Here is a 17531-nt window from a genome sequence, read left to right as displayed (position 1 = left end):
TCACCCACTGGCTCAGCGCCTCTAAGCCTCTGTTTCCTTATCTGCAAAACGGCGTAGTAATACCTAAAGCTCTTGAATGGCTTCATTAATAAAAGATTTTAAAGCACGCTGAGATTCTTAGGTGGCAGATGTTGGATAAATTTGAAAGTAATATTCTTGCTTTCCAGCTAAACCATCCACAATCATTGATTAAACAAAACATTGAAGTATTTCTGACTGCTTTAGCCCCTGATTTAGGTCAGTTAAACTATAATATAAGTTACTGTGAAATAGATTACAAGCATATCAAGCTCCGCTAGAAGTACTAGGTGTGCAACTTGGGTTGATCATTACAAGTTACTGACGTGTTGTACCGAATCGAGATCAATGACCGAAAAGAGCACATCTCTGCGTTAGGGAAATACTTATGAAATGAGCCAAGCAGGTTTCTGAGGTGCATGTGAACACAGCTACAAATGTGGATGTAGAGGGGAAAACAAAGAAACTTACAGTCATAAACAATTTATTCTGGTTAGAATGAATAAATGAAGAAGAGGGAGGCAGTGCAGTGCAAGGCCGGTCCTGGGGCTCGCTGGCTCCTTTTCCAAAGGTCCTTATTGACTCCCTGAGTGCTATTGCATAAGTCACTTCATTGTTGGTGCCTGGCTTCCCCAGGGTGACTGGGGATTTTTGCCATGCAAATTGATAGGCAATAAATTACTAGATACTACCACATTTATTTATTAATTTATGGACTGCAGTCTCTGGCTGCAGTCCTCACTCTCCGAGGATAAAGTGCAAATATACCTGTTTGGGCTCAGCCTATTGTTGCAGGAGCGTTTTTAAAAAAAAAAAAAAAAAAAGGAAAAAATAATCTATAAAAGCAGTATGGAGTTTTAATGAGGGCCGACAGTCCCGGTTCTCACTTTGCTCCTGTGCAGCTGCGGCCACAGGACGAGCACTAGGACGGAGCGGCGCGGGGGGGACAGTGTTAACTAAGCGGATCCCTGTGGCATGGCAGGGGACCGAGTACCGGCTGCGCCCCCCCCACCCCCCCCTCCGCGCCGCACCAGACTCCTGCCCCCGCGGCTCCTCCGGCTCCGCGCCCGCGGAGCGCCGCCCCCTCACGGCAGAGCGGGACCGCGGCGTGACCGCAGGTGCCCGTGGGAGGCGGGCACGTCCCGTCCCGGCACGGACGGGGGTGGGCGCGTTTCCCTCGAGGCCGCTCGGGCCTGGCCCCCGCCCCTGGGCGCGGACGGACGGGGGCGGCTGCCGGGCACCGGTTCCCCGGTGCGCTCCCCTCCGCCGGCACAGCGCTGGGAACTCCCATACGAATAATTTTTAGGGTTCGGGGTGTTCCTCGCTGTTGACGGCGCCGCCACCCCCCAGGGGGCCGTGCCGGGCCCGGGACCCCCCGCCGGCGGGGCCGGGGGCGTCGAGCGCGTGTATGAGGCACCGGCTCATGAATGGCGGGGGCGGGGCCACCGTCCGGCCCCGCCCCTCCCCCCAGAGCCAGCCAGTCCCTCTGCGGAGAGCTGCTGCCGCCCTCATTGGCTCGTCGCGGCCGGGACATTTGCATACGGCTCGCCCATTCGCGGAGCCGCTTGCCCGGCCGCCCCGGCTGTGCTTCACCTGCGCCGCCGAGTTGCCCGCACTTGGCGTGCCGGCCGCCAGCATCCCGCCCCCGGGTCCGCGCCGCTCCGCGTCCCGCTCCGCTCCGCTCCGCTCCGCTCCGCCCGGCCCTCCGGCCTCTCCTCTGCGCCTGCCTGCCCGCCCGCTGCCCACCCGCCTGCCCGCTGTCCGCCTGCCTGGGAAGACCTAACGTTGCCCTGCCCGGCTGCGCGGGGTTAATCGGCTTGAGCCCTCGGTCGCCTGGATCCGGTGGAAGGAGGATAACAATCCAGATCTCTGTGTGTGTGTGTGCGCGTGTGCGTGTGCCTAGCAGTTCTGCATTGCAACACTTGCTAGTGGAGAAGCAACAGAACCCCCCCTGGAATTGGGATAAAAAAAAAAATATCAAAAATTTACCTGGGGTCTCTGGCTTTTTTCTTCTTTTTCGTTTTCAGTAGTCCCTCTCAGCTTAGTGAGAGGCAGGGATCGCAGGCAGGGAAAAGTCCTCAAGGACTCCGGGATCCTCGAGGAACCTGACAAGTGCAAGCTCCAGGACCCTCGCGCTGGCATGTGCGGCTTTCCTGCGCTCTCCTGGAGGCTCGGTACGGCCGCGGGGTTCCTGGCACAGTAGATCCAGCCCTGGGAAACGGCGCGTCTTATTCTTCTGTGTGTGGTTACTAACCTTCCCCCTTCCCTCCCCTTCCCTCCCAGCACACGCTCTCTCGCACAGACACATACTGTCTCTTTGCCTCTTGAACAAACACGCACGCCTGAGAGCCTGGGAAGCGACTCTCCTTTCTGCTAGCATGGGTCCCCTGGCATCATGAACCTTATCCTCTCTCCCTGGCTGGAATTCAGACTGCCCGTCTGTAGGTGCCCTGTGCCTTGACCATGCACCTGAGAATAGACCCCAGCATTTGCCCGGGACGCCGCCCCGCCTGGACCCTGTGGATGTGCTCCCTCTTTTGGGGATGTATCGTCAGCTCTGTGTGGAGTTCCTCTAACGTGGCTTCTTCTGCCGCCTCTTCCTCATCTGTATCTCAGGCTCAGTATGAGCATCACTTCCACGGCAGCAAGCACCACTCTGTGCCTATCTCTATCTACCGCTCCCCTGTCTCCCTCCGAGGAGGACACGGTGGGTTCCCGCTCTTGTTTCTTTCTAACCTTTTTGCAGAGCAGCTGGAGCAGCAGAGGGAACAGGGATGACGCTTTGACTCCGGGGGAGGGGGGTCCTCCCAGCCCCTCATATTTCCACCGTTACTCCCCCTCCCCATTAACCCTCCTTTCCTCCCTTGTCCCCTCCCTGAGCAGAGCCCAGGGCTGTGGACGGGCCGCTTTCGGAGCTAACTTCCCCGGCCGGCATGGTCCAGCAGGATGGAGGGTGGGGGCTGGTGGGGCCGGGGTGAACTCGGGCCACTCCATGCCAGGCAGCAGCGCCGAACATCTCGGGGCAGGTGGAGGGGCACCCGCTCCCATCCCGCTGGGAATGGGAGTCCTCCGGGAGGGGATCGCTGGCTCCCGGCTCTAGCGTAGTCGTAGCGGCTGACGTGGTCCTTGCAGCAGTGTATCTTCCCTCCCGCTCCTCCCGGGTGCCCCACCGGGGGCTCAGTGGAGGTGCCTGCCGTGGCTTCTCCCCTACCCTGCCCTCTCACTTGCTCGCAGCCTTTCCTAGTGAAGTTGTCAGGTGGCTCAGGGCATACAAAGGAAACGGTGAGGTCTCCTTACCCCTGCTCTCGGATCCCTGCTGGGAGCCTGGCAGTAGCTTCCCAGGAAAACCAGGCTACCCAGGAAATAACAGGGAGTGGGTTTCCACTCTGGCAGCAAGGGAGAAGGGGAAGAGGGAGTCTGAGGGGTGCCAAGGGAGGGGGGGGGACCTGCCAGCATCCTGCCCCTGAAATGCTGAGCAATGCTCAGCAGCTGGGCCAGCGCTGCCTTTGCCTGGCTCTCCTGAGTCTGCCCACCCTGAGAGGAGTTGGCCCGGGCCTGGCTGATGTGGGGGCTCACCCTCATCTCCACTTTCACATCTCCCTATGTCCCTTGGCTTCTGCCTTCAGCCACATCAGCCAGGAGAGGCAGGCAACCCAGGGCCTGCAGGGCTGCAGGTCAGGGTCAGGTCTGGCCAAGGTGTGAATCCTGCAGCAGCTAAGCTCTGCTACCTTTTAGGTAAAGATAGCGAGTGATATACCAGAAAGGTGACTGAAGTCTCTGCCATTGTGCCCAGCTCTGTCCTTCTCTTCCCTCTCAACTTGCTTTTCCTTTAGCTATTCCTGTTGGAAACCCTGTGGGGCAGGGACTGGCTGATCCCCCATATCCCTAACTTTTGCACAGTAGTGACTATTTCACATGGTCCTTGAGTATTGCTGCAAATAACAGGGCTCCTGCTGCTAATGATTAATAACCCATAACTGAGTTTCACATGCGTGGTGCTTAACAGATGGTCTTGATGTTTGGCATGGCACTGGTTCCCTTCCCATGTGGGGCCTGAATGTGTTTCTCTTGCTTTTTGGGGTGGATGTGAGCTTTGGGGTAGAAGTGGGAGACTGATAGGCTGACAGGGTGCTGCCACTTGTGTCTGCAGAACTGGCCACGCGTGTCTAGCTCAACCTGTTTTACCCAGCGCCGTTTTGGTCCTGAGTCCTCGCCTCTGCAGCGTGGTGCTGTTCTGCAGTGCCCTGGGCTCCCCCCTCCCGCACTGCCAGAGCACCCGCAACCTGCCCTGCAGTGCTCCCAGCCACCCTTTTCCTATGCCCGCCAGCAGCTCTGCCAAAGCACCTCCTGCTAGCGCAGCCCTGCTCTGCTGGTGCTCAGTTGTGACCCGCAGCATCTGCCTCCTGGCTTTGTTCCTGAGCCCGTTCCCTCTCCAACACGCCTTGGCTCAGACCTGCGATACTGAGCTCCTTGTATGATTCTGCCAGTGTACCTATAGCCTTAATTGGAGGTCCATCCCTCGCTATGTTATTTGAACTTTTCAGACTGCTCTGCTCGTCATCCGAGCGCTTAGCCATGATACTCCGGGTTTCAATATCCCTGTAACCCTGATACAGCTCTGCTAGCACATCCTCCTATCGCCTACTGCAGCCGTGTCATGCGGCATTTCAACCAACTGTCCCAGGGCTCTTCCCTCCCTTCTTCCAACCAGTCCTCTCCCTCATTTCTGAAACCGGTTCTTCTTCTTCTGGCCCTGCACAGACATGCTTTTCTAGCTGAGTGCTCCTATGATGGAAGGGGATAGCAAAGTCTGGCTCATAGGTCACTTGTGAGGAAAGGAGACAAGGATGTCGCAAAACGTGATAGTGGTTAGCCTTGATGTAAAAGGCAGGCAGGAGTCTGCGGGAGAGTCACATTCTGTTTCCTGGTCAAGAAATGATAGTTCTTTTCTCCTTGATGACTTTTCCATCTGCCCTGAAAGCCCAGCAAAGCCTCATTTAAGAGCCCTGAGCAAAAGCTGTTATCAACTTCAGTAAGAGACAGGCATTTTTTCTGTGTCCTCATTGCAGTAAGGAATCAAGGGGAATGGAGAGCTCGGGGAGCTCAGGCTGGTACATAAGCCAGCATGAGATTTTTTTTTCCCTTTCCTAATCATGCCATGTAGCAAAGCTGGCATGGAAACCCCCTTTGGCCATAAGTAAGCCGGGGGGGGGTGGCAGAGAGAGATAGGAAAAAGAGACCACAAAGACAGCTGGTCTTGTAAACACACGCATGGTTTATTTTTGTGTTTTCTTTCACTGTTGGATGACAGAGGCCCTTGGAATTTGGATCCGTGACTGTTGAGGAGTCAGATCCCAGGGAGGCCATGCACTCCCTGTGTTTCCTGGGACTTTGATTTTTTTTTCTTTGCTATGAGGAAATAAAAAATTCACTCTGACTCCTGCCCTATTTGGTGGCTACATTCATACTGTTTTTAGAAGGAATCAGGTCAGGACTGCATTCACCTGCCACATTGCCTCCCAGTCCAGCAGTGCTGACCACTGTGGCTCGGTTTTGTATCTAACTGTATTTTGCTTTTTTCTCATACATCTCAGTAGATTTTAGTCTGTTTGAAGAAGCGGATTAGCATCTAGAACAGAGGAAAGGTAAATGTCTTGCAAGCAGCGAACACTTGTTTGGAGTTTGTCTTCAGTGCTCCTTTAAAATCAGTGGAAAACCTTCTTGTGGCTTAAATTGTACAGGACTGCGCACAGATCTGGTAGTCGTTACAGTGCTGGTGTTACGAGAGTTAATTCTGAAATCACCAAGCTGGTGCTTTCCGGTACTTGAGCTGCAACCTGCAAATGTAAAACTTGGCACGGCGTATCTTCTCAAGGAGAAAGTCTTTGTAACTGGTTTACCTCCCTGTCAGCAGGGGAGCAAGCCTAGCCAGGCAGGGGACTTCAGCAAGTCAGAAGACTTTTTTTTTTTACATGTGAGGACCTTCCTAGACTGGCAGAATCTTTCTCCCCAAACAATAGGAAGGGAAGGCCATGATTCCTCTTTGTTTCACTAAGGGCTTGTGGGACAGAGGGATGAAAAAATCCACGCATGGAACAAAGTTGGGGTTGTGTTTCTTGAAAGTCCTCCTGTGCTTCCCCTTAGCTATTTAGCACCCTGCCGGGTCAGCTGCTTTACCAGAGCCTGCAGCAGTGGCTTCACAGCCCCTCTTTACACATCTTCATCGCCTCAGCTGATGAATAATGCATGTCTTCAGTTGACAGATAAAATGAAGAGATTTGTGTGTGTTTTGTCTTAGTGATGAATTAATTAATTTTGTTTCTCCTTTTCTCCTCCAGCTGTTTTTTCTTTGGCCCTCCTTAATGGGGGGGAGCAGGGGTGTACGGAGGCAACGGGCGATGCCTCGTGCAGGTTGCCCCAGCCTCCAGAGTACCAGCTATGGGAGCAGTGGTGGGCCCGGAGGCATTTCTCTTTTGGTTTTCACTCTGTGGGGACTAGGCTTGCTCAGGCTGTTGCACAAGTCACAGCAGAAAGTGAAGGCTTGTCATGAGGGCTGGCAGTGAGCAGTCGCCAGATCTTGTAGGTGTAACTCAGGCCTTAGTCAGTTCTTAGAAGTTCTGTCATTTATAGGAAGCATTTCTATCTCGTGTATCTTTCTTTTAAAATTAGCAAATGAGAACAAATGCTTGGACAAATCAACATAGTGTTTCCATGAAATAGGCAGGTATTCTGCAAACCAGTGTCAAAGCTTGTCACATACAGCCTTGACAGCGTACCCTCTTTATAATACACGTCTCCTACTCCTTGCTGCTCCTCCAGTGTGACCTATTACTCATCTGAAGTGTCTTTGTTACTGCAATCCTGCCTTTTCTGTAAAGTAGAAAACTAGTTCTCAGTCCTCGGCACTGCCTGTTCCCTGGTACTGAGCAGGACCTTCCCTGTTCCTCCATCATCAGAAGATTACTTTGAGTAAAGGCTGGTAGCTTTAACAAAAGGGAAGAAATCATCCTGTACAGAGCAGTCGGTGATCCAGTAAAATTAACTTTATTCAGAGCTGAAACTAGGGTTGCAGTTAAGTTCTGCAAAGGTGAAAATCTAGAAGTCTGTCTACTTTCCGTGGCTTGCCTCTAGTCTCTATCAACAAGGAAACCTCATTTTTTTTAAAAGACTAGTGATTTTGTATGCCTGAATGTTTACATTCCTTTCCTCAGGGACATTAACAATGACTTATATTTTTAAAGGAAGGTGAGGTCTGTTTAAATTGTCTGAAGCTGGCTATCCAGAAATCTAAGCATCCAAACTCACTAGTCCCTTATAGTCTTGTTTAAGTGACTGTAGCTGAGCTTTACCCCCCTGCGCTGAGGCTGTGTAGCTCTTCTGAGAAATCACGGCATTTGGTAGTTGAACACAGGAAAATTCTGGTATATGCAAAGACTGCTTCCTTAAAGCGAGGTTACTATTTGACTTACTATTTGCAAACTTTTATATGAAACAGTTTCTGGTAAGGTGCTTTGACTTCTCATTCTGCTGTCCTATGGAGTGCTCAGTATTAACCATTCCCAACTTGGAATAGCTTGCACTGTACTGTAAAACTGAGGCTTAAGTCTGTTCGCCTGGTACTTGATCCTGTGAGATCCCAATAATCTTCTGAGATCTGGAACATAAGAAACCTAATGCTGTTGTTGAACCCTGTCATTCTGATTTAATATAGGTCTCTGTGCCCTTTGAAACATTGCTCAGATCCGTGCTGCTGAAGGTGCAGTCTCATCAGACGTGTTTAAAAAAATGCTCTTCTGATAGCTACTTTGTGCCTGCGCAGGATCTCATGGCACATTTTGCAAAAAAGTGCGAATGCTAGTCCTGAGTCAAAATTAGATCAGGGCTTTCTTCCCTCTTATATTTCCTTTGCAATTTGGACTGGAGAGAGGTTTCTTCTTCTCTTTATCATTTCTGCTTTTGGATAATATAGCCCCGACTTGTCAAGCAACTGCCACATTCTGCTGCAAAGGTGACTGCATTTCAAAGACAGATGAAGGATCCTGCTGTACGCTTTGTATAGGCATTGAAGTTGTAAAGAATATTGGGATATGTGACACAAGCTACACAGTCAGAATGCTGCAGAATGAGAATGGTACTTTTTGTAATATTTCAGCATTTAAAAAATGGAAGACATTTTTCTTAAAGATGCTGGGCAGTTTTGCGTGTTGGTTTTGTTTGTTTGTTTCTTTCTTTCTTTCTCTTCTTTTGCCATGGCATGAAAATACATGCTTGAACAACATTACGATAGTCATTGGGTTATTACATACAGTACTGTTGGAAGCTCAAAATTCCTTACACAAGGTCTCACTAGAAGCAGGAAAACTTACGTAGGTCATTTAAGGTGGGAATACTAAAAAGAACAGGACAGTCTTTAGCTGAATGTGGGAAAGTTCCATGGTTTGCCATACAGAAGGTAACCGAAAAAAGAGCTGGAGCTTATAAGTGCAAGCAACAGAAATTTTGTCTGGGAAGTACGCAGGATGACCATATTTTCTCCATTTCCATGTGCTGTGCCTTAAGAAGACTGTTTGTCTGTGTAGTTGCCCAGGATAGTGGTCCTCTGTGGGTTGGTAGACATTTTTTGGTTTTACATTTCTGTTCTGGTGGGCTTTGATAACTGTGAAAGACCACTTACACTAAAGAGAAAAAGGTGGGTTTCATGTCTTCTGTGTAACCTCGGCACACAAGACGACATGCTGTTGATCAGTGGCTCCGATTTGTTCTATGACCTTGGTGAAACACTGCCTTTCTCTCTGACTTGTTTCCTTCATCTGTGAAATGAAGAGAAAACCATTTATCTCCTAGGTGAGGTGAGCAGTCCTGGTGTACTTGTGTGCTTTGAGATCTCTGGCAGGGAGCCACAAAAGTGTATGAAATCCCAATAGTCCTCTTGGACTTTAGATGTTGGAGCTTGCTTCGACCTCTGCTTGAAGGACAAGAAAGACACCTTCAAATTCTGGACATAGATCCCAGTAGCATTTTCCCTCATGGCTCTAAAGCCTGAATGGGCTCTAGGGCCATGTGCCAGCGTTGGTGTTTCCAGAGGAGTGGGAGAGCATTTCAGCTGGAGTGCCGGCTGGGCCGAATTCCAGGCAGCCACCAGAGCCGGAGGCCTGCAATTCGCCACGGCTCCCTCGCCACTCTCACAAATCACTTGTTTTGCACTCTCTTTGTGTGTGTGTGCGTGCGTGTTGTTTTTGCACATTAAAACATAACTACTTATACCCCTGAGTGACTTTCCCCCAAACTATGAATTTAAAGTACTTCCGACACTGTCTTTTAGAATTTGAATATAATTATATGCTTTGGGTGTAAATTGTGGTTTTTGCTACATGAGAAACTAATGGAAATGATCTGCCTGTTCCTGTAGTTTACAGATTATATGCTTTAGATCTGAGGATGTATATTTAGGCTGCTTTTCTGTATGGTGTATTAAAATGAAAATGAAGTTGGTGTGAGCTATAGTGGTTGCTAAGCATGAATAGCAGGCTGATAAAGGACATTACTAAATTGATCCAGTACTAAGGTTTACTTTATCATCTCTTAGTTTTGCACCTTTCATCTCTTTGCATTCTTGTTGATGGAGAAGAGGAGGGTGGAAGATATTTCACAGTCTGTAGAGCGCCTTGTGTCTGCAGAAGCTCAAGGGACAAGGTGAATGAATCAGAAAGATGCAAGATGTTGCTAAAAAAAGACCCTTTGCTTATTCTGTGAATATTATATGGTAAAGAATCAGGGAAGACTTTGTTTTCTAGAGGACTCAGGAAAAAAAGTACCATCAGGCTGACTTGCCTGTTTATGCAGCAGGCCAGGCTCCATGTAATAACCGTAGACTAAATCCATCTCTACAGCATCCTTGGAGTGTGGTTTTGAATTCAGAGCAAATCAGAATATCTACGTCAAGCGGATCAAATGATTAGAAGGGGGGAGGAGGTGAAGTTTGTTTTTTTCCAGCAGTTTGATCTTTAGCATTGTGCTGGGTGGCATGAACTGGACGTGTTCGGTGAACCCTTTGGTTCCTTGCACGTCTGCTGCACTGGCCAGCGAGTGTCTTCATGACTCCCTGTTGCAGCTGGATCCTGCAGTTGGCAGCAGCCTGCCGCTGCTGCTCCCGCTGGTTTGCTTAATGAGCCCAGCCAGTGAAGATGGGACAGGGACGATATCTGGAAGTGTTCCTTTCTAGCTGGTTCTGCATGTTTTCTGTTTCAGCTACCAGATGTTCCAGTGCACAAATGTCCTCCGCCGTTGGTGAAGGCTTCCAACCATACTATGAGGGCAAAGCAGCAAAGTAGGGAAGTTTCCCAAATAGCTTTGGGAAGGCAGTTACAGAGTGGGTAAGGGAGAGAACACACAGTTCTCTAAAACTGTGTCTAAACTGCGTATCAAGCACACTGGTCATTAATAATGTTTCTCCGTATCTCATCTACATACATAAACATTGCTTTTGAGAAGCCAGATCTACCAATGTTTTATTAAAATTTAAAGTTTTCAACACTGTTCACTTTGTCCAGCAGGAAAACAAGCATGTACTTGTGCTAGCAAAGGTTGCAAGATGGCTTGAGATCTTCCTGCATTCTCCAGGGCAAGGGAACACGCTTGACTGAAATAAGAATTGACCTCAAATTGTTGAAGAAATGCAAGTGTTTTCAAATAGAAGAAAAGAACAGGGAAAAAAAGTCTTGATTAGTTTTGATTTGGTTATTACATTACCTGGATATAGCAAATGGGTTCTGCTAAGATTTTTGGCTGTTAACAGTGGAAAGGTTCTCACTGTCTGGTTGAACACTTAGGAATTCCTGTGTTTATTGGATTAAAACCTCTAACTCTCTTGTACTCTTGTAACTTCCCTGAGTTACGGTGATCATCTGAGACAGTTGCACTCAAAAGACTATTGGAGCTTGTAGATATATAGACACATTTTCTGACCTACAGGCACTTTGGGTCTTTTAGTACCTGGTGAGGTGAAAATGGAAACAATAGGTAAAAACCTGACATTTTCCTCTTTCCTTTGTTTGTTCATCTTGATTTGTTTGTCTAATGGTAGCCACTCTTATGCTTTTTTCACATTCTGATTATTCTACTTATAATTATGGTGTTCTGGGCTGTCACAGAAGAGTTTGTCATTCGCTGATGTCCACCGAGTGCAGTATTTAAGAATGCTGGTGGCCTGTATCTAGACATCTGCTTCCGTAATGTCTCTGTAGGTTTGCAGGAGAACTCCCTGCTCCCCCAATGTCATCTTTTCTATGAAGTTAAGTAATGAATGCCAAAGCTATTCCAAGTTGCTCTGATCTTGCTCCCCTGTCTGCAGTCCAGCATATTTCCGTCAGTGTAGGTTTGAAAGATACTGATGGCTTTGAATGCCTTTTCACTTTTTATTATCTCACCACGGAGTCTGCTCTCCTTCCTGTGCCCTCATGCATTCAGAGGCAGTTCATTAGAGGCAAGGAATAGGCAAAGAAATTAATTTTCCTTGAGAAATGTATTCAGCACCTTATATAGGCTTGAAGAAGAGAAACAGAGCAGAGAATTCTTACTATCTTATTTTTAAGCTTTTGGTTTTTTCTATGGAGAATCTGCAGAAAAGTGTCTGTGCCCTGCAAGCATCCCTTGCTTTTCTGACATTAGGCACAGCGAGCATGCCAGGCTTGCAGTAGTAGTACTGGAACAGAGTAAGGTGATGGGGTGTGCCTGTCTTTCTGAATTGATGTGTATTAGCTTAGTAAAAAAAGGATATATCTTGTAACCAAAGATCAGGGTGGCAAATTCTGCTCATATGAATGCCAGTAGTGTATATCTAAGCTTATTTCGTTTCAGCTAATTGTTATCCAGACAGGGTGGTTTCTACTTAACAAGCCATAGACTCAGGCTACTTTTCCTGGCTCAATCATTAGGAAAATATACATTGTCAAAAGGAGCTGCCTCCCCTACTGGACTAATTAATACTTGATAGCTGATTTATAGCAGTGATGAAAACCTGAACCCTTTGTGAATTCCTTGGTGAGAAATTTTGCCATTGATATCAGAGAAAATCCCACTTAGCAATGGGCAATGCTGAAGAGATTTTTCCTCAGCAGCAGCACTGAGCAGAACTGAGGAAAAGAACCCCCAAACTTTTTCCCTACCTCTGCCACTGGGTTACCTTGACATACTGCATTGTGAATTTTAGGAGGACCTCATATATTGCCAGGTGTTTCAGTTTCCCTATGCTGTTGTGCAGAAATGTGACGAGTATTTAAAATCTCTGACATAATCCATCTGAAAGGAAAAGCACTGTGTTGTTCTTTCCCAACACACTGGAAAAATATTTTTGAACTTCATCTGGAATATTTGGTCATTTGAATTTCGGGACCATCACAGTGCTATGGCTCCTGGTACTGTCTTTGCATGAGGTCCTGGGGATTTATTCTTGTAATGCCCTGAGAGGGATTGGTACCTTTTCCTGCAGTCAGTTCTACAAAGAAATATTGATCCTCGTCCCAAGAATACAGTGTCAGAAAAAATGGGGAAAGCCTGGGCTGCGTGGTTAAATGCAGTGAGTTTTTTCAGTCATTTCCTTCTGGGAGCAAATGATTCTCTGCTGCTGGTGACTGTTTCATTTACTGCTTCAAAGAGCATTACGGACATGCATTTCTCTTTGCTGGTTCCAGAGCTCCAGGGGGATTTTTTTACACCAGTGACCCAAAGAGCTGACCACATCACCCCAACCTCTACTTTCAGTGTCCCTGTTCACTGTCTTCTGCTTCTGTCACAAGTTAGATTTTTTCTGAAACTGTTCAATCAGTTCGTTTTACCAAAAAATTGTGAACAAAGTTATTGGGGTGATTTCAGCTAGCAAGGGAAAGAAGAGGTGAGGGAGAGAAGAGGAGGAAGACAGAAATTAAGGTGAAGTGTAAATCAGTCAAGGGTACAGTTCCCATTCTTTCTTTCTCTTTAATCAGAAGTAAAGGAGGCAAGGATTATCAGAAGAACCATTAAAGATCCAAGTAGTTCTCAACAAAAGACACGGACAATTTGAAGCTGGAGGAAAAAATACATTAAAGAAACAGGAAAGGAAGGAGAAGTATCAGAGCTCAGCAGCAGGGTTGGCTCCTCTTGATCTGAACTGAGGAGGTTCAGACTGCTCTGCCGAATGCTGTAGGGTCTGCAACTGGCCCACCAGAGCCCCGTGCTGCTGCTGTTCAATGTACAGTGGTCCTTTAGCCATGCGCTTTTTTGATCTTAGACCTGGAATTCAAAGTATTCCGTATGTTTTTACATATCCATTTGTAAAACATCCATCTACCCTGTGATGGTTGAAACACCCATTTAGTGTATTTTTAATTTTTTTTTTTTTACCATTGCCTGTGTTCTTGGAAGTCTTATTGCCAATATCTAGAATGAGACATTAATACATTTAGGTTATTACCTACCAGCCTAAAAAGTCAAAGCAGGTTTTTTTTTTAAAAAAATATTTTCTGTGGTGAGAGAAAGGGTGGATTCTGCTGCTGCTCAGCATGAGAAGAACTACGCAATACTTCATTTGTATTATTAAGAAGGTCACTGGGACAGGCACAGGTAAAGGCTGGGCTGTACTGCGGTCTGCAGTGGTGCCTCAGGGGGTGTGCTTGCCCTGCCTGTGCTCCCCTGGTGCACAACAGGAGACAAAAAGGAGCAGTTCGTTCAAATGCAGTGTCTGAATAGCGGGCATTTTTGTCAGGGCACCCCTGCATGTGTACATAGGGATATGTGTATCATTTCTCCTCAGGGAAGCTTGCTTTTCTTCAGAAGCAGTATCTGTTTTTTACATTTCTGCTGAAGTTTAGGATTATGTGTAATTCACGTCCGTAGGGAAGCGCAGTTCAGATTCAAGAAAGGGCTAGGGGCTGTGTGTGGAGACCGTTTCCCCCTGAATACTGAATAAAGACAAAGCAGTCCTATCTTCAGGAGCTCTTTGTTTCTTCTTTTATCCCATTTCACAGCCTGAGCAACCATCCTACAGCAACCCTTTTCTATAACCTTTTTGGATTTCCTGTTGGGATTCAGGGGTACCTTCTAGTGAGGCTGATTCAGTCCCTGGCCTTCATGTAGCTGAACTCAACTGTGTTTACAGAAGTCCTAGTCAGTCCAGAAGTTTAAAATATGGCGATAGAGAGTCCCTGATGTGATATAACAATGCAATGTCGTCATTTTATGGTGCAGTGGTAATGGTTTCTAATTATTTATAAAATAATGATAAAATTGTAAAATTCAATAATCATTATTACTTACATGATCCTCATACAAAAAAAAAAATATGCAGTGGATGGCTCCTGTAAAAGATGAGATTTCTTTTATCTTTGCTATCTCTGCATATCTTGGGGTGCAGTCATTCCAGAAGAATTCGTGGGAAGGTTTTAGGATCCTGCCATGCACACCTAGGCTCTATAAATTCACAGACAAGACTGTAGCTATAAGAAAATCATTTGGAGTCTTGTAGTCTACAGTCTTGTAGTCTACAGTCTTCCAGTAGGAAAGATTCAGGAACTAAAAAAGATTTTTGGTTCAAATTACAGTTGAGTCATGGATTCTGTCAGTAATCTCTGAGGAGAAGGCTTGGAAAATGTATGAGTGAATGTAGAAATTCACTGATAAAGAAATCCTGCCTTAGAGTTGAGGTAAGCAAGGGACTAAACTGTCCCAGAATGCTGAGCTGCAGATAAACTCACAGTACAATCAATGATATGTCAGCACCAATTTTGGTTAGATGCTGATACACAATTAGAAGAGACATATCCAACCTGAAGGAAGAAATTAATCTCACAAGATTATAAGAATTGCCATACACATTGGTCCATCTGGTCTGGTATTCCGTCTCTGGCCCTGGCCAGTGCCAGATGCTACAGATGGATGCAAATAACCTCTTTGATATGTTTAATTGTATATCCCAAGGGAGCGTTGTGGTTTTTTTCCTTGACCTCACAAATGATGATCACCTTATGCTGTAAAGAACTGAGAAGGAGACTCGTTGCAGTTTTATCCTGGTTATAATGATTTTACATGCCATTCTTGATATCAAGAAGTCTGTTTCTTATGCTAACTTTTTGCTATGCTATTTTTACATTGCTATCTCAAAGCATTTTATGTAGCTTCTTAGAGCATCGCAGCACTGATAGAGGACAGGCAACCAGTTTTTTATTTCTTGTTCTAAGAAGAGAAAATGGGACATGGAGAGGGAAAGCAGTTTGCTGAGTCAGAAACTGTTGCCACATTTAAACAGCCTGAGTTCTGCTGAAGTCCCTGGGTTTGCTGCTTTCTGTCACTTCACTCCCAGCCATCAGGGTGCCTAATTAATAGGCTTCAGTGGTTAATGGAGTTTAGGCTATCTGAATACAGCCGTGCACAGAGTCCAACCTGACGGTACAACCTGGCACTGGTGATGTCTGGTCCACTACACCATTCACATTGCTTTTACTTGGTGGCATGGCTACGTTTCTGTCTAGGATTTCCTCGCAGAATTATGTGCACACGGGTAGGAGGCACATGCATATTTAGTCTGACATTACCAAGAGGTATTGACCATCATGATTAATCCATGCATATACATTATACATGCATATACATCCAGTCCAGTGTGTCTCAAATACTTTTGATTTACCATTTGTGGGCAGATTGTTGGTACAGTGCATGTGCATCAGGTCTTTCTGGAATAGTTGGCTCGCTGCACATGCATTACAGCATTGACCTGGGCATAAGCATGGGAAAACTGGATGTCCAGAAATGCCAGACATATGGATGTAACCCTCCAGCTTCCTTAGGCAGAGTTTCCAGATAGAAGAATAAAGCATCTTTGGGGAAATCTGTGCATATGGCAGCCATACCTCTTTCTCTTTCTAAGAGTAACCTGCACCAGCGAGTTCTTAGGACTGGAAATACGATATGTGTGTGTGTGTGAGAGAGAGAGACTACGCATTGCTTAGCAGAAAAGCTGGATTTGTGTGCATTTGTGTGTAAGAAAAATGACCTCAGCCATGCTAAATGCTGACAGAAATGTTTTCTGCTCTGCCTCCAAACTGCATAGGTGTTAAGCCTGTTGTGTCCACTTTCAAACAGTAGCTGCCATGTAGTCATGGTGTTTCAGTTACAGTCTATGTTGCATAGAAGTAAGTACTTTCTATTTAGTGTTTTCACCTAAAGTAATGCAAGCCTCCCAGACAGCAGCTTTCAGATAAGAATATCCCATAGGGAAAGAGGCGGAGTGATGTAAGCAAGGAATATGGAAGCAACAGCTTCTGACTGTGGGTTCTGTTTTGACCCTGCCTTCTGCTATAGCTCTAGACAAATCAGAGCTTCATGTCTTCGTGCTCTAAAATCCCAGGTAGTAATGGGGAATTGAAATACTTGCTTATTTCCTAGTGGCTTGGAAGGCATAGCCAGCCTGATCTTATAGAAGACATTTGGCATCGAGACAGTCTGGTGTGCTGGCACCATGCTCCCAGCTGGCTAGAGGTCACTTCAGTACTTTTGTCAGCGGAGTCTGTTCTTTCATGGTTAAAGAAGTAGCTCTGACCTGTGGATCCCAATTTCAGCCTCAGCTGTGGCAGAGTGCAGAGTGTTCATGTACATTGGATGAAAATCTTTATTGATCTCTTGTATTTGTCTAGCAGTTGGCAGACTCAGCAGCAGTAAAGGAATGCCAAGGAACTTCTGGCCTGGGCAGAAAGGACCTCCCTGTGTTGTAACCTATGATGTGCGTAGAGTAGGGTACAGAGAAAAAAGAGCTGTCCCATCTAGTTTATTCAAGATTTCCTTTTTTTTTTCATCTATGAAATGAGACAAAAGCCCCAAATGTTGAAAATGTTGAAAATGTTGACTTAGCTATTCCAAGGAATTCAGAGGGTTGGTCCAACTGTCTTCTTTCAACAGCTACTGCTCAAGGGATAGAGATAGATCATATTTTTATGTGAAACATCCAATCACCTGATGCAAAATGATGATAATGCAATTCTTTCTTCTGGGCACAAATGCACCCATTGTATACACTTGCTTACGACTTAAAACCACATGCAGGAACTTAAACAGAAACCCATTAAACTTCTATAGAAAAAAATAACATCATTAAAAGATGTTTTCCCAGAATTCATTCCTTCCCTAAAATGCCTGTAGCCCTCAGACTACCTCTGCAACAACCTTGCTGAATTCATCACCAGAAGCAAAATTCATTCCATGAAACCAAGCCACAGATGGCCTGGTTTCTATAGTCACCATACTAAAATATCACTCACAATAAAACCATCCAAAGCTTTCGATTTTACAAATGTGTGGTGCAGAATATGGACCAATGCGGCAAAATCATCCAATGCTGCAAAAGCCCTCATGGAACCTAAGCTGGTGAGGCCAGAAACATGCCATGTACCATGGTGATCTCAGACCGACATTCAGTAAATAGAAACATCCAGTTAACAGTGGGAGAGCATTTTTCACAAATAATCACTCTAAGCTATCAGTCCCAATCC

The 17531-nt window shown here is 46.5% G+C and overlaps 1 protein-coding gene across 2 annotated transcripts in view; it reads left to right on the top strand.

Moving 5' to 3' along the window:
- The first annotated feature begins 2481 nt into the window (after nt 1–2481).
- LOC128909113 (neurexin-3-beta) overlaps nt 2482–17531 on the top strand; it is a 386021-nt gene continuing 370971 nt past the window's right edge. For both annotated transcript variants that reach the window (XM_054200358.1, XM_054200357.1), the window contains exon 1: nt 2482–2725. In XM_054200358.1, the coding sequence (XP_054056333.1) occupies nt 2482–2725 (244 nt within the window). The remainder of the gene's footprint in view (nt 2726–17531) is intronic.

This window comes from Rissa tridactyla, chromosome 4, assembly GCF_028500815.1.
Source record: "Rissa tridactyla isolate bRisTri1 chromosome 4, bRisTri1.patW.cur.20221130, whole genome shotgun sequence".
NCBI lineage: Eukaryota > Metazoa > Chordata > Aves > Charadriiformes > Laridae > Rissa > Rissa tridactyla.
Note: the sequence above shows the minus strand (reverse complement) of the source record. Positions and strands in the feature narration are given on the sequence as shown.